At 44.4% G+C, this 27,450-nt stretch overlaps 1 protein-coding gene across 3 annotated transcripts in view; it reads left to right on the top strand.

The window, feature by feature from the left end:
* The window catches only part of ctif (CBP80/20-dependent translation initiation factor), a 226,744-nt gene that overhangs the window by 197,826 nt on the left and 1,468 nt on the right, over positions 1-27,450 (top strand). For 2 of the 3 annotated variants that reach the window (XM_059989755.1, XM_059989753.1), the window contains 2 exons: positions 15,507-15,662; positions 19,633-19,686. In XM_059989755.1, coding sequence (XP_059845738.1) covers positions 15,507-15,662; positions 19,633-19,686 — 210 coding nt within the window. The remainder of the gene's footprint in view (positions 1-15,506; positions 15,663-19,632; positions 19,687-27,450) is intronic. The other variant, XM_059989754.1, reaches the window with a different exon arrangement.

Raw genomic sequence — 27,450 nt, 5'->3', positions numbered from 1 at the left:
TACCACTTGCTGATTGGTAGCACGGTTCTACATACCCAATGTATTTAAATGAAAAATTGAAATTTAAAAGTGGATCAGATGATAAGAGGCCCAGATCGAGTGGACAGCCAGAGACGCTTCCCAGGACGGAAATGGCTAATATCAGGGGGCATAATTTTAATGTGAGAGTGTAGGGGGTAACAGAGGTAGAAGGGTCAGACTGATCTTAGAGTAGGTTAAAGGCCAGCACAACATTATGGGCCGAAGGGCCTGTACTGTGTTGAAATGTTCTTTGTTCTAAAACACAGGATATATATACAACTGCCTAACACCTGTTATTATTGTATAGCCAAGTAAGCAAACTATGCACAGGTCAAAGTTCCAGGGATGCTGCCCGAGCTGCTGAGTTCCTCCAGCTTGTATTGTTCTTCTTATCATTCTACAAAGAAATCTTTCAAATGTTGGTGCAGATAGATAAGCTCAAAATTCAAAGTAAATGTATTATCAAAATGTCACCATATACAGTCCTATGATTCATTTTCTTGTGGGTATTCACGATAAATACAAGAAACACAATAGAATCAATGAAAGATTGCATACAACAGGATGGACAGACAACCAATGTGCAAAAGACAAGAGACTGTGTAAATATAAAAATAAAGAAAAAATATAAATAACAATAATAAATAATAAATAAATAGAGAATATAAGATGAAGAACTCTTAGAAATGCGTCCATTGAACAGTTCAGTGTTGGGGTGAGTGAAGTTATCCCCCCCTGCCCCCGGTTCAAGAACCTGTTGGTTGAGGGGTAATAATTGTTCTTGAACTTGGTGGTGTGGGTCCTGAGGCTCCTGTCCCTCCTTCCTGATAGCAGCAATGAGAAGAGAGCATGGCCTGGATGGTAGGGGTCCCTGATGATGGATGCTTTGTCACATAGGTGTGAAAATCACTGGTTTCTCCCTCAGCAGAAGTGGGAGGAAAGGGTTAAATTTGCAGTCTGCAGGAAGCAACCCAATACGTTGTGCCTTTGTGCCTCATTTAATACAGTGCGCAGTGTCAGCGGGACCGTACTGCAGAGACGAGACGAGTTGAGCTGATTGATTCTAACAGTGTCTGTGAAGTTTTGCCAAAGGGAAAAGGTGGATTCGGTGGTTGTCGTGGTTTCCTGGGTGCTTTGCTTTTTGTGCTTGACCCCATTTTGTACAAATGCTGTACCGATTGCTTACAGATTCGATTAGTGTCTTTTCAGGATCACTGCAAAGACGTTGTCCTGGTTACCACTGTGGTATTGTTCGTACATCCATCTTATTTATTACTTTAACCCTTTCTCATCCTTAATCACAAAGAAAACATTTTGGAATCCCACTGAAAATCTTTGGAATTTCTACCCTTTCCTAAACAAGGAAAGCTTATAGTTTTTCAAGGAAACGTTAATTTTTTGATGCATAAATTACATTTAAAGTGGAGATCCAACAGCTCTGTAATTATATTAGTGCTGTTTTAACTGGGTGTAGTTATATAGAGCAGTTTGGTTATTTATTCCTTATGTGGCATATAACCAAAGCAACATTTGCTATTTTATGATGGCAAACAGTACAGGCCCCTCAGCCCTCAATGTTGGGCTGACTTTTTAATCTACTCTAAAGTCAATCTTGCCAGCTGGTGGAGTAGTGACATCAGCACTGGACTTCGGGGCGAGAGTTCCAGAGATCGAATCCAGCCGGCTCCCTTGCATGCTGTATCCGTGCCTGGGTTGAGTATCGAGCTAGCAACTCGACCTCATTAAAAAAAGGTTTCAGATGCCCAAGACACGCCATACGATGAACAATCACCAAAAATTCGGTGCAAAAAGCTTGTCATAATGGCCCCCAAAGACTTCGCCAGGAGTTCAGGGCGCACACACACACACACACACACACAATCTAACTCTTCCTACCTGACCTTCCAGTTTTCTGTAATCAATGTGTCTATCTCAAATGACTCAGTACGGGTGTTCAGATGATAAGAGGCATAGATTGAGTGGAATTTTTGCCCTGAGAGAAAAGTCTGTGGCTGCCCACTGAATCATCTTGTATCGAGTCACTTCTCATCCTCCACTCCAAAGAAAAAAGCACTAGCTCACTCAAGCTATCCTCTTAAGATGTGCTAACTAATTCAGGCAACATCCTGGTAAATTTCCTCTGCGCCATCTTCCCTATAAAGAGGTGACCAGAATTAAACATAATATTCCAAGTGTGGTCTAAGCAGGGCTTTATAGAGCTGCAACGTTACCTCACAGCTCTTGAACTCAATCCCCAACCCCTGCCTAATGAAGGAAACACAGCATACTCCTTTTTAACCACCAACAACCAGAAGGCATGAATTCGAGGGTGTAAGTTCAGAGGAGAGGTCAGGGCTGAGTTATTTTCCATAGAGTGGTAGATGCCTGGAATGTGCTGCCTGGTAGAGGCTTTCAAGAGGCTCTTTTCAAGTTTAATTGTCATTCAGTGATACATGAATACCCATGATACAGTCAAACAAAAGACCATTAGTCTGGGTGCAAAAAACTACCAACAGTCACACACATAGCACATATAAGACAGCAGTAGAATACAGTCACACAGAAAAAGTATAGTCCAAATCCTTGAGTTCATGAATATTGCAGCAGTCTGCAGTGGAACATAATACATCTGCTGAGCGAACACTGGGGGGCAGTGCCAACTCCAGCACGAACGTTGCACCACACCACCTCCAGTGAGCGCACCGACTGCGGTGCCTTGCTCCTGGGTGGCTGCAAACAACTGACACCATGGTTTGAGGCCTAGTCCTTGCTACGACCGAGGCCAGGCCATTCCTGCTGTTCACCAATAGAACCATGAATCAGACCTTGCAGAATTCTGCATACCAATGTCCAACAGTGTCTTGATAGCACAAGAAAATGATTGAGACAATCACTTGCTGTTAGACTGCTCACTACCTTGGAGCACTAATACCTCTTTGAAGCAATCCACACCGTCCAGCTCCTTGTTTCTCCACTGATGAGTTAGACATGCAGTACTTTAAGAAGTTTATATGTCCTCCTCATGAAAGCGTAGGCTTCTACAGAAAGAGTAAAAAGTTGACGTTTCAGGCTGAGACCCCAAATGTCCTGATGTTCATCAGCTGTTTATTCATTTCCTTTGATGCTGCCTGTCCTGCTGAGTTTCTCCAGCATTTTGTGTACATAACTTACAATGACCAATTAACCTACTAATCGTTACGTCTTCGGACTGCGGGAGAAAACTGGATAACCCAGAGGAAGCTAACGTGTTCCCAAGGATGACATAAACACCCCTTCAACAGCATGGGAATTGAACTCTGAACTCCGACCTCCTGAGCTGTGACAGCTGTGCTAATGCTATGCTACCGTGGGGGCCCTACTAGAACTTTCCTCTCACCCACATCCAGAAAATGAAAAAGAATTTTTGTTGAAAACCTCAACTATTCTCCACACCCATTCATTTTCTCAGTATGCTACAAAGAATGAAGCCTCTTAAGTTTGTGACCTTCATCTTAATCGCAAGAGAAACAGTAGTTGCGCTCATGTTCTGTTTGCTGTGTTGTAGGAATGTTGCATTGATTCCTGAACAATCTTTTATTGGAGGAACCAGCAGGATAAAATTTTCTCCTCATTCTTGACCTTGGCAGGACAATGTAATAGCACTGGGCACGATGGTACAAATTTATTGCTACACTAACCGGTACTAAATTGCTTAATGTCAATTCCAGTACACAGTGTAAAGGAAAACAAAATAATTGTTACTCTGGGTCCAATGCAGCACAAAAAAAAGATAAAGAACATAATGATATAAAACACACAATAAATATAAATACATAAGATAGCTTATATACATAGATTAATTGTACATCCATAAAGTGACACTGGGGACAGGAGTGTCTGTACATCAGGTGACTGACAGGTAATGATAAAGTAGTGGTGGTTGGGGGTGTGGAGGGGTGGATCAGTGGGTGGAGGTGTTGATCAGTCTTACTGCTTGGGGAAAGTAACTGTTTCTGAGTCTGGTGATCCTGGTGTGGATGCTACGTAGCCTCCTCCCTGTTGGGAGTGGGACAAACAGTCCATGAGCAGGACACAAGCAAGCCGGAGGAACTCAGCAGGTCGGGCAGCATCAGTTGAAATGAGCTGTCAACGTTTTGGGCCGAGTCCCTTCATCAGGGCTGAAGGAGAGGGGGCAGGGGCCCTATAAAGAAGGTGAGGAGAGGGTGGAAAACCAATCAGAGGAAAGATCGAGGGGTGGGGGAGGGGAAGCAGGGCGGGGATAAGCAAGAGAGGTGAAGAAGGAATGTAAGCACTATGGGTACTAGAAGAAGGCAGAATCATGAGAGAGGTGATAGGCAGCTAGAAGAGGAGACAGTGGGATGGGGGGAAGGGAGAGGGAGGGAATTACCGGAAGTTGGAGAATTCGATGTTCATACCAAGGGGCTGGAGTCTACCCAGACGGTATATGAGGTGTTGCTCCTCCAACCTCATCATGGCAGTAGAGGAGGCCATGTATGGACATATCTGAATGGGAATGTGAAGCAGAGTTGAAGTGGGTGGCAACCGGGAGATCCTGTCTGTTGTGGCGGACGGGGCGGAGGTGCTCGACGAAGAGGTCCCCCAATCTGCATCGGGTCTCGCCGATGTAGAGGAGGCCGCACTGGGAGCACCGGATGCAATGGATGACCCTGACAGACTCACAAGTGAAGTGTTGACTCATCGGGAAGGACTGTTTGGGGCCCTGAATGGTGGTAAGAGATGAGGTGTAGGGACAGGTGTAGCACTTACCCTTGCAGGGATAAGTACCAGGTGGGAGATCCATGGAGAGGGACATGTGGACCAGAGAGTCGTGGAGGGAAGGATCCCTGCGAAAAGCAGAGAGGAGTGGAGAGGGAAAGATGTGCTTAGTGGTGGGGTCCTGTTGAAGGTGGCGGAAGTTGCGGAGGATAATATGCTGGATCCAGAGGCTGGTGGGATGGTAGGTGAGGACAAGGGGAACACGGTCCCTGTTGTGGTGACGGGAGGATGGGGTGAGGGCCGAAGTGCAGGACATGGAGGAGATGCAGGTGAGGGCATCATTGATGATGGCAGAAGGGAAACCATGATTCTTAAAGAAAGAGGACATTTGGGATGTCCTGGAATGGAAAGCCTCATCCTGGGAGCAGATGTGGTGGAGAAGGAGGAACTGGGAATAGGGAATAGCATTTTTGCATTTGGCAGGGTGTGAAGAATTTTAGTCGAGGTAGTTATGGAAGTCAGTGGGTTTACATGAGCAGGCTGTCTGGGATCCTTATGATGTCACTGGCCCTTTTCCAGCACCTTTTTGTATCTGTGTCCTTGATGGTGGGTAGGCTGGTACCGGTCATGCTTTGGGCAGTTTTGACTCCCCATTGTAGAGCTTTTCTGCCCACCACAGTGTAGTTTCCACACCATGGAGGGTGCAGCTTGTTAGAATGCTCTCTACTGTGCATCAGTACAATAATAGAAACATAGAAAACCTACAGCACAATACCAGCCCTTCAGCTCACAAAGTTGTGCTGAACATGTCCCTACCTTAGAAATTACTAGGCTTACCCATAACCCTCAATTTTTCTAAGCTCCATTGACCTATCCAAAAGTCTCTTAAAAGACCCTATCGTATCCACATCCACCACCGTTGCCGGCAGCCCATTCCACACACTCACCACTCTCTGAGTAAGAAACTTACCTCTGACATCTCCTCTGTACCCACTCCCCAGCACCTTAAACCTGTGTCCTCTTGTGACAACCATTCCATCCCTGGGGAAAAAACCTCTGCCTATCCATAGGATCAATGCCTCATCATCTTATACCCCTCTATCAGGTCACCTCTCATCCTCCGTCGCTCCAAGGAGAAAAGACTGAGTTCTCTCAACCTATTTTCATAAGGCATGCTCCCCAATCCAGGCAGCATCCTTGTAAATCTTCTCTGCACCCTTTCTATGGTTTCCACATCCTTCCTGTAGCGAAGTGACCAGAACTGAGCACAGTACTCCAAGCAACACACACAAAATGCTAGTGGAACACAGCAGGCCAGGCATCATCTATAGGAAAAAGCACTGTTGACATTTTGGGCCAAGACCCTTCGTCAGGACAGTATTCCAAGTGGGGTCTGATCAGGGTCCTATATAGCTGCAACATCACCTCTTGGCTCCAAAATTCAAATCCATGATTAATGAAGGCCAATACATCGTACGCCTTCATCACCACAGAGTCAACCTGTGCAGCTGCTTTGAGTGTCCTGTGGACTCGGTTAATGTAGGTATAGTTGTCAGAAGCTGTAGTATCACTCATGCAGGAAATGCAGCTGAGGATTGCAACCCACCTGATGTCGTTGGTGATTACAAAGGAATCTGGTGAGTTAGCCCAGGGCAACCTTGTAAAATGTGGCAGAACCAGGTACACTTGCAAAGACATATGAGCTATACAAAATACTTGATTTAATTTTAGTACCGGTCACAATTATGGAGCATTCTGGAGTTATGTGAATAAAGCAAATATCACTTCAAATAAGAACAATATGGATTGTAAATTGCAAGCAGTAAATTGACGTTAAAAGCACGCCCTTGCACTGTTTATGGTGCACAGGCTGACATATGGTTTGCAAAATGATGACCATCAGATGTTAGTATATCCATCAGCCAAACGGTAAGACAATGGGGTTGTGTTAATCGCCTTGTATCAAACCGGGCAACGTGGGCTAAGTTATTTGCACCATTATGACTGGGTCCAAGCCGGCAGACCAGATGGATGTTGTCACTTAGCCTATCAAACATGGTCACGGGTATAGTTACAATCTATTGTGTACTTGGAGAGTCAGCTCGCACAGACACTAGTCTTGGGCATCTGGCTCTCTGTCTTCCAAAACTTTTAGAATACGTGTGCCATTAGTTTGCCCCAGCAAGGGTATTTGAACATTTAGAGGTGTCTCCCACTGTGTCTCCCACAATTCAAAGGAAGTATTGTCAACCCAAAGTTTTAAAGTAAACACTGTCAGTGTAACTATTGTGATTGTATTGAATCACCTGTTGTTACATTTGATCATAAGGGTATGAAAATGTGATGGACTTTAGGGTCTGTGAGCCTCTACCGAGAGCACCTCCGGAACGATTCCTGCCTGTTGTGATGCATAAAGATCACCAGTATCTGTCCAGTGACTTTGATCACAGTCACAACAGTTACCTCGTTATAGGAAGAATGTGGAAGATTCAGAGAGGGTGAAGAGAAGGCTTACCAGGTCTGATGAAGAGAGGTTGAGTGAGCTCGGGCTTTTCTCTTTGAAGAGAAGGAGCGTGAGAGGCGACATGACAGATGTACAAGATGATAAGAGGCATAGATAGAGTGGACAGCCAGAGATTTTATCCCAGACCGAAATGGCTAATATAAGAGGGCACAATTTTCAGATTCAGATTCAGTTTATTGTCATTTAGAAACCACAAATGCAATGCAGTTAAAAAATGAGACAACGTTCCCCCAGAATGATATCACAAAAGCACATGACAAAACAGACTACACCAGAAAATCCACATAACGTTTGGCAATCCCCAATCCAGAGTCCGGAGAGGCTGCTGCGTATTAATATCGCGCTACCCTCTTAGCGCATTCCCCGGAAAGGAGCTCCAACTCCACCAGACAAAACAAGACCAAAAACTAAAGCTACAAGATCTGCACAAAACCACATCGTTACAACATATAGTTACAACAGTGCAAACAATAGCATAATTGATTAAAAAAAACAGACCATGGGCACAGTAAAAATAGGTGATTGGAGAAATGTATATGGCAGATATCAAAGGTAGGTTTTTTCCACAGAGAGTTGTGGGTGTGTGGAATGCCCTTCCGGAAGTAGTGGTAAATATTTAAGATACATTTAGATAGATAGGGACATTTAAGAAACTCTTAAGATAGGCACATGGATGATAGAAAAATGGAGGGCTATGTGGGAGGGAAGAGTTTGATTGATCTTGGAGATGGTCAGGGAGAGTGAGGAGGTGATAGAGAGGAGTTACAGGCAGGTGGTCACTCCGGGGCCACGGGAGGCAGATAGGTGGGTCACGGTCAGGATGGGGAAGAGGCAGGTACTAGAGAGTACCCCAGTGGCTGTACCCCTTGACAATAAGTACTCATGTTTGAGTACTGTTGGGGGGGGACAGCCTACCTGGTGGAAGTGACAGTGGCCGGGCCTCCGGCACAGAGGACAGCCCTGTAGCTCAGAAGGGTAGGGATAGAAGAAAGAGGTCCATAGTAATAGGGGACTCGATAGTCAGGGGTTCAGACAGGCGGTTCTGTGGAGGTGATCGGGAGTCCCGGATGGTAATTTGCCTCCCTGGTGCCAGGGTTCAGGACGTTTCTGATCGCGTCCAAGATATCCTGAAGTGGGTGATGAGCCAGAGGTCGTGGTACATGTAGGTACCAATGACATAGGTAGGAAAGGGGAAGAGGTCCTGAAACAAGAGTATAGGGAGTTAGGAAGGCAGTTAAGAAGAAGGACCACAAAGGTAGTAATCTCGGGATTACTGCCTGTGCCACGCGACAGTGAGAGTAGGAATAGAATTAGGTGGAGGATGAATGCGTGGCTGTGGGATTGGAGCAAGGGGCAGGGATTCAAGTTTCTGGATCATTGGGGCCTCTTCTGGGGCAGGCGTGACCTGTTCAAGAAGGACGGGTTACACTTGAATCCTGGGGGAACCAATATCCTAGCGGAGAGGTTTGCTAGGGCTACAGGGCAGACTTCAAACTAGTAAGATGGGGGGGGGGGCAGGAATCAATTTGAGGAAATCATGGGAGTGGAGGTTAGTTCACTAGTAGAACAAGTAAATAGACAGTGTGTGAGGGAGGAAAGGCAGGTGATGGAGAAGGGATGCGCTCAGCCCGAAGATGTAGGGGAGAAGAAAGAAAAGGATAATAAATTTGAATGCATTCTTAGGGATGAAAAGAGAGGAGGGGGTGGAGAGTATCTTAAATGTATCTATTTTAATGCTAGGAGCATTGTAAGAAAGGTGGATGAGCTTAAAGCGTGGATTGATACCTGGATTATGATGTTGTAGCTATTAGTGAAACATGGTTGCAGGAAGGGTGTGATTGGCAACTAAATATTCCTGGATTTAGTTGCTTCAGGTGTGATAGAGTAGGAGGGGCCAGAGGAGGAGGTGTTGCATTGCTTGTCCGAGAAAATCTTATGGCAGTGCTTTGGAAGGATAGATTAGAGAGCTCCTCTAGGGAGGCTATTTGGGTGGAATTGAGGAATGGGAAAGGTGCAGTAACACTGATAGGAGTGTATTATAGGCCACCTAATGGGGAGCGTGAGTTGGAAGAGCAAATGTGTAAGGAGATAGCAGATATTTGTAGTAAACACAAGGTGGTGATTGTGGGAGATTTTAATTTTTCACACGTAGACTGGGAAGCTCATTCTGTAAAAGGGCTGGATGGTTTAGAGTTTGTGAAATGTGTGCAGGATAGTTTTTTGCAACAATACATAGAAGTACCGACTAGAGATGGGGCAGTGTTGGATCTCCTGTTAGGGAATGCGATAGGTCAGCTGACAGATGTATGTGTTGGGGAGCACTTCGGGTCCAGTGATCACAATAGCATTAGCTTCAATATAATTATGGAGAAGGACAGGACAGGACCTAGAGTTGAGATTTTTGATTGGAGAAAGGCTCACTTTGAGGAGATGCGAAGGGATTTAGAGAGAGTGGATTGGGTCAAGTTGTTTTATGGGAAGGATGTAATAGAGAAATGGAGGTCATTTAAGGGTGAAATTATGAGGGTACAGAATCTTTATGTTCCTGTTAGGTTGAAAGGAAAGGTTAAAGGTTTGAAAGCACCATGGTTTTCAAGGGATATTAGAAATTTGGTTCGGAAAAAGAGGGATGTCTACAATAGATATAGGCAGCATGGAGTAAAGGAATTGCTCGAGGAATATAAAGAATGTAAAAGGAATCTTATAGAAAAGCTAAAAGAAGATACGAGGTTGGTTTGGCAAATAAAGTGAAAGTAAATCCGAAAGGTTTCTACAGTTATATTAAAAGCAAGAGGATAGTGAGGGATAAAATTGGCCCTTTAGAGAATCAGAGTGGTCAGCTATGTGTGGAGCCGAGGGAGATGGGAGAGATTTTGAATGATTTCTTCTCTTCGGTATTCATTAAGGAGAAGGATATTGAATTGTGTAAGGTGTGGGAAACAAGTAAGGAAGTTATGGAACCTATGACAATTAAAGAGGTGGAAGTACTGGCACTTTTAAGAAATTTAAAAGTGGATAAATCTCCGGATCCTGACAAGATATTCCCCAGGACCTTGAGGGAAGTTTGTGTAGAAATAGCAGGAGCTCTGATGGAGATCTTTAAGATGTCATTAGAAACGGGGATTGTGCCGGAGGATTGGCATATTGCTCATGTGGTTCCATTGTTTAAAAAGGGTTCTAGAAGTAAGCCTAGCAGTCATAGACCTGTCAGTTTGACATCAGTGGTGGGTAAATTAATGGAAAGTATTCTTAGAGATAGTATTAATAATTATCTGGATGGACAGGATCTGATTAGGAGTAGCAAAAACAAAGTTGTGGACTACAGGAGGAATGGAGACAGGCTAACCCCTATCAATGGATCTGGGGTTAAGAGGGTGAAAGCTTTAAGTTCCTCGGTATAAACCTTACCAGCCGTGCGGTGAAAAAAGCACAAAAGCACCTCTTTCACCTCAGACAGTTGAAGAAGTTTGGCATGAGTCCCCAAATCCCAAGAACTTTCTACAGGGCCACAATTGAGAGCATCCTGACTATCTATATCACTGCCTGGTATGGTGCGGACAGCTCAGCGCATCTGTAGATGTGAACTTTCCACTGTTCAGGACATTTACACCGACAGCTGTGTAAAAAGGGCCCAAAGGATCACTGGGGACCCGAGTCACCCCAACCACAAACTGTTCCAGTTGCTACCATCCAGGAACCAGTACCGCAGCATAAAAGCCAGGACCAACAGGCTCCAGGACAGCTTCTTCCACCAGGCCATCAGACTGACTGATTCACACTGACACAATTGTATTTCTGTTATATTGGCTGTCCTGTCGTACATAATTACAAAATTAATATACATTGCACATTTAGATGGAGACATAACGTAAAGATTTTTACTCATGTATGTGAAAGATGTAAGAAATAAAGTCAATTCAATTCAATTCATGTCAGTATATAAATCTATATATACTTATAACAAGTAAATTGGTAGTAAATTGTCACTACAGATTATCATTAAAATACCTACTTGCCTATATGATATGCCAAACCTGTCCAAGCAGTTGGCTCTTTGCTGTTTTAGCAGTTCAGCAACAAGTAGATTTGGTAATGCAACAACATCCCTTTAGAATGAGGTGAGAGGAACCATTGAGCGCATCTGCACAGAGCATTGTCACAGGAAAGTAGCTTCAAGGACATGCTCTCTTCTCGCTGTTGCCATCAGGAAAAGGGTACAGGAGCCTCAGGACCCACACCATCAGGTTCAGGAACAGTTACTACCCCTCAACCATCAGCTTCTTGAACCAGAGGAGATAACTTCTCTCAACTTCGCTCAGCCCAACACTGAACTGTTCCCAGAACCTATGGACACACTTTCAAGGATTCTTCATCTCATGTTCTCAATATTTATTACTTATTTATTATTACTATTTTGTTGTTTTTTCATTTTTGTACTTGCATAGTTTGTTGTCTTTTGCACACTGGCTGTCGTCCAGCTTATCGTGAGCTGTTTCTCATTGATTCTATTTTGTTTATTTGTATTTACTGTGAATACCCACAAGAAAATGAATCTCAGGGTTGTATATGGTGACAGATATGTACTTTCATAATAAATTTATTTTGAGAGAGGGTGGTAAATTTATGGAATTAATTGCCACAGACAACTGTAGAGTTGAGTATATTTAAATTGAGTGTATTTAAAGTGGGCGTTGATAGGTTCTTGTGTCAAAGGTTATGGGCAGAAGGCAGGAGAATGGGGTTGTGAAGGACAATAAATCAGCCATCATAGAATGGTGGAGCAGACTCGATGGGCCAAATGGCCTAATTCTGCTTGTACATCTTATGTCTAAAGGACAGCATTGCCAGTGATGTCTGCCTCATCTGTTCAAATAAATAAGACAAGAGGGTGGTGGTCATGGGCTGTGAGCAATGATATACCACAGGGTCGCTGCAGGTTAGTACATACAGTACATTAACAATTTGAATGTAGGAGGTTTGCAGTTGATGTGGAATATCATGTGAGGAGGGAGAAGGGAAATTTTTCAAACTGCTGATCAAATTATTTGGATTGTTAAGCTGGGCAGAGAAATGTAAATGGAATTTAATCTTCAAAATGTGAGATTTGGGAAGAGTGATGAAGTTAGGGTATTTGCAATGGTAGAAACCTAGGAAACACATACTCACTGGAGGAAAGCCCAGGAAGGGGGCTGTCAGGTTCTTTACACAGAGAGTAGTGAGTGTGTGAAACAGTCTGTCAGGGTGCTGGTAGAGGCAGAATTATTAGGGCGAATGAAGCGTGAAGATGCACGCTCGATGTTTCTGAACAGCTTCCTCCCTTCCCAATCAGATTTCTGAATCTGATCAGACAATGAATCCATGTACACTGCCTCACTCCTTTTTGCTCTTTTTGCACTAATTATTTAATATACAGTGTGTATATTTCTTATTGTAATTTATTGTTTATTTTAATAAGTATTGCAATGTACTGCTGCTGTGAGACAACAAATTTCACAACACGTGCCAGTGATATTAAGCCTGATTCTCATTCTCATTTAAGAAACTCTTATGACCTTAGAGTAGATGAAATAAGATCTTAGAGTAGGTGAAAAGGTCAGCACAGCATTGTGGGCTGAAGGGCCTGTTCTGTACTGTACTGTTCTATGTTCTGAAGATCAAAGGCCTTGGTGTGCATATCCAAGGATCCCTAAGGACAGCTTGAGAGCATTACAGGTAGAAAAGATGGTTAAGAAGTTACACAGGATGCTGGAGCATTGAAAATAAGCCAACTGGAAAGCTTATAACCCTGGCTCTGCTGGATGAAGATAGACATACCTTACACAATGCCAGACAGGTCAGTAACATGCTAAATATTTAAACATGCAAATGCAAAAGTATGACTTTGTGCATTCCACTATTATAGTTCGGACCTGATTCCCCCAGGTAGAACTGATATTCCTGCTGAGGAGCAAGCATGCCCCCTTTCACTTCCAGCTCACATCCCTGCCATTTCCCAGTTCCACATTTCACTCCATATTCAACACATCAGTTTAGCTCTGAGGTTCTTTTGTAAGTCAAGAGGCATCAAACCTGTTACTTTGCTATGGTCTTATTAAGTGTTAATAAACCAAAGAGCTTTGAAAACTGACATGTTCAGCTCTTTTTACACCATAGATAAACAATCCATTCAAATTTGTAGATAAGCATTAACCAATCACATGGCTTCTATTCAAATAATAAGCTAAATAACGTTCCAGAATCGAGACAGATTTGTAACCACTGAGGACACACTGAACAATTGTATGTACACAGTATGACCACTAGGGAACATACTAAACAGTTACATCTACATAAGTAGTTCAAAGGTCAAAGTATGTATGCCCTATACAACTCTGAGATTTGTCTTCTCCAGACAGCCATGAAACAAAGAAAAACCATGGAAGCCATTAAAGAAAAACATCAACCCCCTCACATAAAAAACAAATCTTGCAAAAGGCAACACGATCATCAGCTCCCAGTCACGCAGAAAAAAATAGTGCATACGGCAGCAAGAACATCAAGCCCTAAGCCATCCCCCACCCCATACACAAAAAACTAACAGATCGTATTATTTATTAAAAAAAGAAATTCCAAGCAGAGATTAAAAGTTAAAACTACAAAGAAAATACCAATTAAATAGTGTGATCCAACAGTCTATTGTGTCTTCTCAGTGCTAGTATAAAGATGCTGTTTGGTAGTATTTGGCTCGATGATGTATGTGATGCCTTCCATCCTGCTCTCTTTGTTCATGCTGGTGGTGTGTTTTAGAGGAGGTGGTATCTCCAGTAACTTTTCCAATGTAAGGACAACAGGAACGTATTCTCATGTGCACATGGTACAACTATTTCAATTCCAATCCCCATTCCTGTTGTAACATTTCGGTCTGTGGCCTCCTCTACTAACACAATGAGGCCACTCTAAGGGTGGAGGAGCAACACTTCATATTCCATCAGGGTAGCCTCCAACCTAATGGCATGAACATTGATTTCTCCAACTTATGGTAATTTTCCCTACCTCTTCCTCTCTGTTTCTATTCCTCACTCTGGCCTCTTGCCTCTTCTCCTCATATGCCTATCACCACCCCATGGTGCCCCTCCTCCTTCCCTTCCTCCCATGGTCCGCTCTCCCCCCACTCCACCCAAGCAACCTGGCTTCACATATCACCTTCTAGCTTGTCATCCTACCCCTCTCTCCAACTTCTTATTCTGGCATCTTCCCCCTTCCTTTCCAGTCCTGAAGGGTCTCAGCCCAAAATGTTGACTGTTTATTCATTTCCATAGATGCTGCCTGACCTGCTGAGTTCCTCCCGCATTTTGTGTGTGTTACTCTGTATCTGCAGAGTCTCTTGTGTGCATGATACAAGTGCCTGGTAGATACAGCGTGCTAGCCATGAGGGGGGGAGACTTGTTACTGGTCCAGTGATATTTGTGTATCTTCATTGCACCAAGAATAGCCTGGGTAACCTCAATATTGTAAGGAGGAGCCTCATCACCCTGGTCAGCCTTAACAGCGCATTAGGTCAGGAAGTGAACCATTCGGTCTTCAAAATACAGAAGGACATTGTTATTTAGACATACATCACAGGCCTTTCCAGCCCACTGAGCCTGCGCCACCGAGTTACACACATGTGACAAATTAACCAGTTGACCCATATGTCTTTGGAATGTGCCAAGAAAGTTCAGCACACAGAAAAAACCAACATGGTCATTTCTGACAGACAGTGGGGGAATTAAACCTGGGTCACTGGTTCAGTGATAGCGTTATGCTAACCGCTACATTGCCATGCCACCCCAATTTTTCTCTAAGGCCATGACTGACTACTAGTTCCATCTTCATTGGCATGTATAATCTGAGGCACAGGTTAGATGTGATTAATTTAATTTGGTGCAGTTAGAGTCTAGGACCAGAGGGTAAAACCTTAGAAAAGAAGAAAGTCCATTTACAACAGAGATGAGGAGGAATTGCTTTAGCCGGAGGGTAGTGATGTATGGAATTCATTGACACAGATAGCTGTGAATACCAAGTCATTGGGTATATTTAAAGCAGAGGTTGATAGGTTCTCAATTGGTCAGGGTGATTAAGGTTATGGGGAGAGAGCAGAGGAATGGGGTTAAGATGGATAAAAAGAAATCAGCCATGATTTGATGGGCTGAATGGCCTAATTCTGCTCCTATGTTTTATGATCAAAGCAAGCAGACTTTGAGATACCATTTTTTTGTCGTTTCAGAAAGATTTCACGGTGAGGGATGAGCTGCAGCAAACTGACGTTGAGCACTGGCTGGGATTCATCACCTTCCTCTGCGAAGTGTTTGGAATCATGAGAAGCAATGCAGGAGAGCCTTTCCGGGTGCTCGTCTGCCCGATCTATACCTGTCTCCGTGAGGTAAGTCACCTCCTCCTTAACTCAGCTTCTTCCCCTCTGCCGTCTGATTCCTAAATGGACATTGACTCTTTGGACACTGCCTCACTTTTTAATATACAGTATTTCTGTTTTTGCACATTTTTAAAAAATCTATTCAATACACGCAATTGATTTAGCTGTTTATTATGTTTTATTTCATTTTTTTTTTTTTCTCTCTCTCTGCTAGATTATGTATTACATTGAACTGCTGCTGCTAAGTTAACAAATTTCATGTCACATGCTGGTGATAATAAACCTGATTCTGATCCCAGTGGGCTGCTGAGAAACAAATTGTTATAATAATTATAGAGGATTTTGGATAGCAACATGGATGGAAAGGGTGTAGAGGGCTATGGTCCAGCTGCAGGTCAATGGGACTGTGCAGAATAATAGTTTCTATGCTGTAGTGTTCTCAGGAGCAGGCCTTTTGGCCCACAATGTTGTACCAAGCCAAATAAATTAATAATCAAATGGGCATCTCTTCTGCTTATCCCTCCATTTTCCTCAGATTCGTGAGCCTATCTAAACATTTCTTAAAAGTCTCTAATGTATCTGCCTCCACCACCACCCCTGACAGTTCATTCCAGACACCCACCACTCTGTAAAAAACTTGCTCCCCACATCTCCTTTGAATAGGTGTACAAGATGATGAGAGGCATTGATCGTGTAGATAGTCAGAGGCTTTTTCCCAGGGCTGAAATGGCTAACACAAGAGGACATATTTTTAAGGTGCTTGGAAGTAGGTACAGAGGAGATGTCAGGGGTAAGCTTTTTATTCAGAGAGTGGTGAGTGCATGGAATGGGCTGCCGGAGATGGAGGTGGAAGCGGATACGACAGGGTCTTTTAAGAGACTCCTGGACAGGTACATGGAGTTTTGAAAAATAGAGAGCTATGGGTAACCCTCAGTAATTTCTAAAGTCATTACATGTTTGGCACAGCATTGTGGGCTGAAGGGCCTGTATTGTGCAGTAGGTTTTCTATGTTTCTATGACTCCCTCTCACTTAAATGCTAGTATTAGACATTTCTACCCTGGGAGAAAAAGATACCGTTAGTCTGCTGTGAGGTCTCATAGACCTCTGTCGGATCTCCCGTCAGCCGCCACTGCTGCAGGGAGTTTGAGAGCACGTGCTCTGCGGCCTCTGCGCAGCCTCAGCATTCTGTGACTCTGATAGTCCCAGAGAGGGGCTTTCACTTCAGAACCAGAGACAGGTTTATTACTACTCTTGCATATGATGTGAAATTTGTTGTTTTGCAAAAGCAATGCAGTGAAAAATATAAAGTCTATCAGATACAAAATAAATAATGCAAAAAGAATAAAATTGAGTGATAGTGTTGCTGGGTTCCTTGTCCGTTCAGAAACCTGATGGCCAAGGGGAATCATTGAGTGTGCGTCTTCAGGCTCCTGTACCTCCTCCCTGATGGCAGAGGGGAAGAAGCTGTTCCTGAATCATTGAGTGTGTGTCTTCAGGCTCCTGTACCTCCTCCCTGATGGTAGTAACAACAGATACCACCTTGCCCTTGGAATTATAACTGACCTCAGTGACAAATAAGCTCCAGGTGTATAACACTTTACTGGGCTGCCTTCCAGAAAGCTACAGAAGTCGTCCTAAAATGTCACCCCCTTAATTTGCATTTCATGGCCATTTTATTGGTTACTGGATCCTGGACTTCCTGTCACATCGCCGGCAGGTGGTAAGAGTGGGCTCCCTCACCTCTGCCTCTCTGACCCTCAACTCAGGGGCCCCTCAGGGCTGAGTCCTAAGCCCCTTCCTTTACTCTATATACCCATGACTGTGTCACCACCCACAGCTCCAATCTGCTAATCAAATTTGCTGACAACACTACACTGATTAGCCTAATCCCAAATGCTGATGAGGCAGCCTCAGAGAAGAAGTCATCTCTCTGACACAGTGGTGTCAAGAAAACAACTTTTCCTCAATGTCACAAAAACCAAGGAGCTGGTTGTGGATTTCAGGAGGAATGGAGACGGGCTAATCCCTACTGACATCAATGGATCTGGTGAACAGCTTTAAGTTCCTCGGCATCCCCATCACCGAGGACCTCACGTGGTCTGTACACACTGGTTGAGTAGTGAAAAAGGCACAACAGCACCTCTTTCACCTCAGACAGTGGAGGAAGTTTGGTATGGGTCCCCAAATCCTAAGAACTTTCTGTAGAGGCACAACTGAGAGCATCCTGACTGGCTGAATCACTGCCTGGTATGGGAACTGTACTTCTCTCAATCACAGGACTCTGCAGAGAGTGGTGTGGACAGCCCAGTGCATCTGTATTTGTGAACTTCCCACTATTCAGGACATTTACAAAGACAGGTGTGTAAAAAAGGCCTGAAGGATCATTAGGGACTCAAGTCACCCCAACCACAAACTGTTCCAGCTGCTACCATCTGGGAAACGGTACCACAGCGTAAAAGCCAGGACCAACAGGCTCCGGGACAGCTTCTTCCACCAGGCCATCAGACTGATTAACTCATGCTGATACAATTGTATTCCTATGTTAACTGTCATTTATTCTTTGGGGTACTTCTCTGTTTTCATGGATGTTTGCAAAGAAAAAACATTTCAAGATATATATTGTATACATTTCTCTGACATTAAATTGGACCTTTGAAACCTTATATTGACTAACCTGTTGTATGTAATATTTATTATAATTGGTTATGAAATTGCACATTGCACATTTAGATGGAGATGTAATGTAAAGATTTTTACTCCTTGTGTATGTGAAAGATGTAAGTAATAAAGTCAATTCAATTCAATTCATTATTTTAAGTTTTCTTAGGAAACTGTGACCATAAGAGAAAGGAACAGAATTAGGCCCATTGCGTCTGCCCTGCTATTCGATTGTGGCTGACCTATTCATCCTCTTAACCCCAGTCTGCTGCCTTCTGTCCGTAACTTTTGACTCCCTGACTAATCAAGAACCTATCAATCTCCACTTTAAATATATCCGGACTTGGCTTCCACAGCTGACTGTGGCAGTGAATTCTACAGATTCACCACCCCCTGGCTAAAGAAACTCCCTCTCATCTCTCTTCTAAAGGGACATCATTCTGTTCTGAGCCTGTGCCCTCTGGTCCCAGACACCCCCACTATAGGCTCCTCCATAGGAGATGGTGATGTAATCAGTCAGAATCCTCAAGACCCTGATAACATGCAATTGCTGATTGTTGAACACCAGGAGTGTTTCTGAGAGCTGGTGCCTGTGAGTTTAATAGGAGGCAATTTCCCTAACAAATACCAGTTTTACACAGCTGCAACTATAGTCACTCTGTTCACTTTGGGCTTGTAAATTTGTTTTCAAAGTACGTATATGTCACTATATACTACCCTGAGATTAATTTTGTTGTGGGCATTCACAGTAATTACAAAGAAACACTGTGCAAATGCTAAAGAAAAATATATTAATAATTAATAAATAAACGACAAATATTGAGAACCTGTGATGAAGAGTCCTTGAAAGTGAGTCCATAGGTTGTGGGAACAGTTCAGTGATGGGGCAAGTGAAGCTGAGTGAAGTTATCCCCTCTGTTCCAAGAGCCTGATGGCTGAGGAGTAAGAACTGTTCCTGAACCTGGTAGTGTGAGTCCTTGAGGCTTCTGCACCTTCTTTGTGATGGCAATAGCAACAACAGAGCATGATCTGGGTGGTGGTGGGGGTGGGGTGTCCTTGGTGATGGATGCTGCTTTCCTGCAACAGTCTCCGTGTCGATGCACTCGGGAGTGATGGGGAGGACTTTACCCGTGATGGACTGGGCCATATCCACTACTTTCTGTACCACTTGACCTGTTGTCATCAAGTGGCAGAAAGTGATCTTTCTTTAATATCGTGACATTGTACATAAATTCATATATTCTTCCTTTGTATTAATAGTCAAAATTTTCTTTTTTCCTCCCTGAATAATGGACTCTTGCTGCTACAACCCTGTCTCAGCTGTTACTATCACAAGATGTCAAAGAAGATGCCGTCCTCTGTTGCTCAATGGAGGTGGGTTTTAATGCTGTGATTTTACAATAAAATAAGTGTATATAATCTTCCGCCAGAGAGTGGTGAATCTGAAATTCATTGCCACAGACAGCTGTGGAGGTCGAGTTGTTAGATAAGTTTAAAGCGGAGGTTGATAGGTTCTTGATTAGTCAGGGCTTCAAAGGTTATGGGATAAAGGCAGAAGAATGGGGTTGAGAGGGATAATATATCAGCCATGACTGAATGCTGAAGCAGACTTGATGGGCCAAATGGCCTATTTCTGCTCCTATGGTCTTACATCTGTGTCTGTAAATACAACAATGCTTCACAGTTGAATGTGATTTTTCAGGTTGAATTTGCGGCCTTGGCATGGATGTTTCTGTATGAGTGAAACACATTGGGTTTCTGCAGAATGTTGTAGATCCAAACATCAGAATTACACTAGACTGCATGTTGAGAGTGTTACTTGATTTTCATACTGTTTGCCTTGATCTAAAGTCATGGTCATACAGACAGTATGACAGGAAAGAGCAGATTGACAGATTAGAGGGCATAGGCCAATGAGGGGTTGGACAGACGTGGGTTGTCTTCACGGGAGAGGTGGAGGCTGAGGGGAGATCTGATAGATGTTTTCAAGATCACGAGAGTCATAGATAGAGTAGACAGACAATATCTTTTTCCCAGGGTTAAAATATCTAATACCATAGGGCATACATTTATGGTAAGGACAGGGGGGGGGTGGTGTGGGGGGTAATTTCAAAGAAGATATGAGGGGGAGGTTTTTTTACACTAGAGAGTGGCAGGTTCCTGGAATGGTGGTAGAGACAGATACATGAGGGACTTTTAAGGTACGTTTAGATAGACACATAAATGTGAGGAAGATAGAAGGATAGGACATGCTGTAGGCAGAAGAGATTAGTTTAATTGGCCATTTGATTACTAAATGATTTGGTTCATTGTGGGTTGAAGGGCCTTATCCGGTACATTCAGGAGAACACTCTTGTGAACAGAATCTTGCAAGACCAACATGGTAATTATGAATTTAGCTCTGGGCAGATAAAAGGGCTATCAGTAGGAGAGATCTATTTCTAGAAATGATCACAAACTAATCAGATTCAGCAGAGCCGCAGATCAAGACAGAATTAATCTGAAGTAAAGGTTGTAAATGGTGATGACGGCAGTTTTACTAAATTAACGAAAGTGGACTGCAAATAGGCAATGGGAGACACTTAACGATTCATGAGTTCAAAGGACATTTATTATCAAAGTACACATATGTCACCATACACAACCTGGAGATTAGTAAGCAAATAATGTGCAAAAGACAACAAATTGTGCAAATAGTAAATAGAATAGAAAAAAGAAAAACAAAAATAATATTAATAAATGAATAAGCAAGAACATGAGATGAAGAGTCCTTGAAGTTGAAGTTGTGGGAATAGTTTGGTTCATTATCTGGGTGAGCAATGTTCCAGTGGGGTAAAAGATTCTGTCACAGTTCATTTTGTCTCTAAATGTTCGAACATCATTGGGTGGCTGCCAGAAATGAGACATCCTGATATTTTTTTTCCTCATTTCCTAGTCCATAGCAAGCTGGAATCCATAGTAATGCACCAAACTCAGGCTTACCAAAGACTTCTGCAGAGCAAGCTCGCTGGGCCGGATGGCCGAAATCTGCTCCGATATCTTATGCTCTTATGGTCTTACCTGACACTAGCTTAGACAAGGCTTTTAAATCAGGCCCATTTTATTTTACTTAAGACCACAATTGGACTATTGTGTTCAGTTCTCATCACCTCATAATAGGAAGGATGTGGAAGCTTTAGAGAGGATGCAGAGGAGATTGACCAGGATGCTGTCTGGATTAGGGAGGGTGCAGAGGAGATTTACCAGGATGCTGCCTGGATTAGAGAGGATGCAGAGGAGATTTACCAGGATGCTGCCTGGATTAGAGAGGGTGCAGAGGAGATTCACCAGGATGCTGCCTGGATTAGAAAGGGTGCAGGGGAGATTTACCAGGATGCTGCCTGGATTAGAGAGGGTGTAGAGGAGATTTACCAGTATGCTGCCTGGATTAGAGAGGGTGCAGAGGAGATTCACCAGGATGTTGCCTGGATTAGAGAGGGTGCAGAGGAGATTCACCAGGATTCTGCCTGGGTTAGAGAGGGTGCAGAGGAGATTTACCAGGATGCTGTCTGGATTAGAGAGGGTGCAGAGGAGATTTACCAGGATGCTGCCTGGATTAGAGAGGATGCAGAGGAGATTTACCAGGATGCTGCCTGGATTAGAGAGGGTGCAGAGGAGATTCACCAGGATGCTGCCTGGATTAGAAAGGGTGCAGGGGAGATTTACCAGGATGCTGCCTGGATTAGAGAGGGTGTAGAGGAGATTTACCAGGATGCTGCCTGGATTAGAGAGGGTGCAGAGGAGATTCACCAGGATGTTGCCTGGATTAGAGAGGGTGCAGAGGAGATTCACCAGGATGCTGCCTGGATTAGAGAGGGTGCAGAGGAGATCTATCAGGATGCTGCCTGGATTAGAGAGGGTGCAGAGGAGATTTACCAGGATGCTGCCTGGATTAGAGAGGGTGCAGAGGAGATTCACCAGGATGCTGCCTGGATTAGAGAGGGTGCAGAGGAGATTCACCAGGACACTGCCTGGATGAGAGAGGGTGCAGAGAAGAGATACCAGGTGCTGCCTGGATTAGAGGGGGTGCAGAGAGGATTCACCAGGATGCTGCCTGTATTAGAGAGGGTGCAGAGGAGATTTACCAGGATGCTGACTGGAATGGAGATGGTGCAGAGGAGATTCACCAGGACACTGCCTGGATTAGAAAGGGTGCAGAGGAGATTGACCAGGATGCTGACTGGAATGGAGATGGTGCAGAGGAGATTCACCAGGATGCTGCCTGGATTAGAGAGGATGCAGAAGAGATTTACCAGGATGCTGCCTGGATTAGAGAAGGTGTAGAGGAGATTTACCAGGATGCTGCCTGGATTAGAGAGGGTGCAGAGGAGATTTACCAGGATGCTGCCTGGATTAGAGAAGGTGCAGAGGAGATTCACCAGGATGCTGCCTGGATTAGAGAGGGTGCAGAGGAGATTCACCAGGACGCTGCCTGGATTAGAGAGGGTGCAGAGGAGATTCACCAGGATGCTGTCTGGGTTAGAGAGGGTGCAGAGGAGATTGACCAGGATGCTGCCTGGATTAGAGAGGGTGCAGAGGAGATTGACCAGGATGCTGCCTGGATTAGAGAGGGTGCAGAGGAGATTGACCAGGATGCTGCCTGGATTAGAGAGGGTGCAGAGGAGATTGACCAGGATGCTGCCTGGATTAGAGAGGGTGCAGAGGAGATTGACCAGGATGCTGCCTGGATTAGAGAGGGTGCAGAGGAGATTCACCAGGATGCTGCCTGGATTAGAGAGGGTGCAGAGGAGATTTACCAGGGTGCTGCCTGGATTAGAGAGGGTGCAGAGGAGATCTATCAGGATGCTGCCTGGATTAGAGAGGGTGCAGAGGAGATTTACCATGATGCTGTCTGGATTAGAGAGGGTGCAGAGGAGATTTACCAGGGTGCTGCCTGGATTAGAGAGGGTGCAGAGGAGATCTATCAGGATGCTGCCTGGATTAGAGAGGGTGCAGAGGAGATTGACTATGATGCTGCCTGGATTAGAGAGGATGCAGAGGAGATTTACCAGGGTGCTGCCTGGATTAGAGAGGGTGCAGAGGAGATTTCCAGGATGCTGCCTGGATTAGAGAGGGTGCAGAGGAGATTCACCAGGATGCTGTCTGGGTTAGAGAGGGTGCAGAGGAGATTCACCAGGATGCTGCCTGGATTAGAGAGGGTGCAGAGGAGATTGACCAGGATGCTGCCTGGATTAGAGAGGGTGCAGAGGAGATTTACCAGGGTGCTGCCTGGATTAGAGAGGGTGCAGAGGAGATCTATCAGGATGCTGCCTGGATTAGAGAGGGTGCAGAGGAGATTGACCAGGATGCTGCCTGGATTAGAGAGGGTGCAGAGGAGATTTACCAGGGTGCTGCCTGGATTAGAGAGGGTGCAGAGGAGATCTATCAGGATGCTGCCTGGATTAGAGAGGGTGCAGAGGAGATTGACCAGGATGCTGCCTGGATTAGAGAGGGTGCAGAGGAGATTCACCAGGATGCTGCCTGGATTAGAGAGGGTGCAGAGGAGATTTACCAGGGTGCTGCCTGGATTAGAGAGGGTGCAGAGGAGATTGACCAGGATGCTGCCTGGATTAGAGAGGGTGCAGAGGAGATTTACCAGGGTGCTGCCTGGATTAGAGAGGGTGCAGAGGAGATTTACCAGGGTGCTGCCTGGATTAGAGAGGGTGCAGAGGAGATTGACCAGGATGCTGCCTGGATTAGAGAGGGTGCAGAGGAGATTGACCAGGATGCTGCCTGGATTAGAGAGGGTGCAGAGGAGATTTACCAGGGTGCTGCCTGGATTAGGGAGGGTGCAGAGGAGATTGACCAGGATGCTGCCTGGATTAGAGAGGGTGCAGAGGAGATTGACCAGGATGCTGCCTGGATTAGAGAGCCTGTCTGATGAGGATAGGTTGAGTGACCTCAGGCTTTTCTCTTGAGAGCGAAAGAAGGTGAGAGGCGACTTGTTGGAGATGTACAAGATAATGAGAGGCAAAGATTGAGTGGGTGAGACTATAAGACCATGACTTAGGAACAGAATTAGGCCATTCAGCCCATTGAATCTGCTTTCACAATCCACCATGGCTGATTTATTATCCCTCTCAGCATTATTTTCCTGTCTTCTCCCCATAACCTTTGATGCCCTGGCTAATCAGGAACCTTTCAACCCCTACTTCAAATAAACCCAGTAACTTGGCCTCCATAGCAATCTGTGGCAATGGATTTCACAGATTCACTACTGTTTGCCAAGAGAAAGTCCTCCTTATCTCTCTTCTATTTGGATGTCTCTCTATTTTGAGACTGTGCCCACTGATACTAAACTCCCCCACTACTGGAACTATCCTTCCCACATCTACTGTATCTTGGCCTTTCAGTATTTGATAGGTTCCAATGAGATTCCACCCCTGCCCCCCCCCCCCCACCTTCTAAACTGTAGCAAGTACGGCCCTAGAACCATCAAAAGCGCCTCGTGTTAACCCTTTCATACCTGGAATCATTTGGGTAAACTTCCCCTGGACACGTTCTGATGTCAGCACATCTGGCATTGGAACATGTAGGAGCAAAGATGATAGGGACATGTTCAGCACAACTTTGTGGGCCAGAGGGCCTGTATTGTGCTGTAGGTTTTCTATGTTTCTATCTTTTCTTAGATAAGGGGCCCAAAACTGCTTCAAGTGTAGTCTGACCAATGCCTTATAAAGCCTCAGCATTACATCCTTGCCTTTATATTATTGCTGTAGAAATGAATGCTAACTTTGCCACTGACTCAACGTGAAACTTAATTCTCAGGGAAGCCTGTATAAGGACTCCCAAGTCCCTTTGCCCCTTTGATCTTTGAATTTTCTTCCTGTTTTGCAAACAGTCTACACTTTTGTTTCTTCTACCAAAGCACATGGCCATCTTCCACTTCCTTGCCACTGTTCCCAATCAGTCTGTCTTTCTGCATACTGCCTGTTTCCTCAACACTACCTGACCCTCCACCTATCTTCATATCATCTGCAGACTTGTTTACAGAGCCATCAATTCCATCATCCAAATCATTGATATATAGCGTGAAAAGAAACACCCCAACACAGACCTCTGTGGAACACCATTATTCACCAACAGCCAACTAGAATATTTCCCCTTTACTCCTGCTTTTTGTCTCCTGCTAATTTGCCAATATTTTATCCATGCCAGCACCCTTCCTGTAATACCGCGGGCCTCGTGTGTGGCGCCTTGTCAAAGGCCTTCTGAAAATCCAAGTGACCAACATCCACCGACTCTGCTTTGTCTATCTTGCCTATTATTTCTTCAAAGAATTCCAGTAGATTTGCTGGGCAACATTTCCCCTTAAAGCTGACTTTGGTTTACTTTATCATGTGCCTCCACGTACCTTTAAACCTTATCTTTAATTAGGGAAGAAACTGCATTCTTAAGGTACAGACTCCAGAAGGCCATCTCACAAGTGAAGTGACAATTCCAGACTCAACTTGAATCAACGAAGACTGCTTGTCAGTTGTGGCAGGGCTTGAATGTTGTCACCTCTTATAAAGTGCAGCCAAGTGACATAGCTGGCACAGGGCTTCGCTTCCAGATGAGCTCAGTGTCTTCTAAGTTTTGACATGGAGGAGCCATCACAAACTCCCAAAGCCCCCAATGACCCTGTGATTTCAGTCTCTGAGGCTGATGTGAGAGCAGCTTTCAGGACAGAGAACCCATGGGAAGCGTCTGGCCCAGCTGGTGTACCTGGCCAGTACTAAAGACCTGTGCTAATTAACTGGATGTGGTGTTCACTCGGATCTTTAACCTCTCACTTCAGCTGTCTTAGGTACCTACCTGCCTCAGGCAGGCTTCAACCATAATGGTGCCTAAAAGGAATGTAGTGATCTTCTTCAATAACGTATCATCCAGTGGCACTTACATCCACAGTAATGAAGTGTTTTGAGAGGTTGGTAATGAAGCATATCTCCTCCTGCCTGAGAAGTGACTTGGACCTGCTCCAGTTTTGCCAAGCAACACAACAGGTCCACCACAGATGCCATTTCACTCAACCATAGAACATCTGGACAACAATGCCTCATACATCAGGATGCTCTTGTTGACAGCAGCTTGGCATTCAATACTATCATCCTTTCAGAACCAACCAAACAGCTTCAAGACCTTGGCCTCAGTTCCCTCACTTGGACACCCTGGGCAATTCGGATTCACATCATCTCCTCCATAATCTCCATCAGCACAAGTGCACTACAACGCTGTGTGTTTAGCCCCCAGCTCTACTTGCTTTACATTTTTAACTGTGTGGATAAACTCAGCTCAAATGCCATATTTAAGTTAGCTGGTGACACCACTGTCATAGGCCTTATCAAAAGTGGTGATGAATCAGCATATAGGAGGGAAATTAAAAATATGGTTGAGTGGTGTTAGCACAACAATCACTCAATATCAGCAAGACCAAAGAGTGGATTATTGAACAGGAGAAGGAAACCAGGCATCCATGAGCCAGTCCTCAGTGGGGAATCAAAAGTGAAGAAGGCTAATGACTTTAGCTTCCTCGGTGTTACCATTTCAGAGAGTCTGTCCTGGGCCCAGATGTACAATTACGAAGAAAGCATGCGGTGCCTGTATTTCCTTAGAAGTATGCGAAAATTCAGCATCATATTTCTATGGATATGTAATGGGGAGTATATTGACTGACTGAATCACAGCCTGGCATGGAAACACCAATTCCTTTGAATGGAAAATCCTACAAAAAGTACTGGATACAGCCCAGTCCATCACATGAAGCCCCTGCCTATCATTGAGCACCTGGTTGTCGCAGGAAAGCAGCACCCATCATCAGGGACCCTCACCAACCAGGGTCAGGAACATTTATTACCCCTCAACCATCAGGATCTTGAACCAGAGGCAATAACTTAACTTGTTCTATCACTGAACTCTTCACACTATCTGTGGACTCACTTTCAAGGACTCTTCATCTCATGTTCTTGATATTGTTTATTTATTTATCATTATTATTTATTTCTTTCTTTCTTTTTCTATTTGCACAGTCTATTGCCTTTTACACAGTGTTTGTCCACCCAGTTGGTGAGATCTTTCATTGATCATTGGTTATTGGATTTATCGAGTATGCCCGTAAGA

This window comes from Hypanus sabinus, chromosome 14 (genome assembly GCF_030144855.1).
Source record: "Hypanus sabinus isolate sHypSab1 chromosome 14, sHypSab1.hap1, whole genome shotgun sequence".
Lineage (NCBI taxonomy): Eukaryota > Metazoa > Chordata > Chondrichthyes > Myliobatiformes > Dasyatidae > Hypanus > Hypanus sabinus.
The sequence above is the reverse complement of the archived record's forward strand: the minus strand, read 5'-3'. Positions and strand labels throughout refer to the sequence as shown.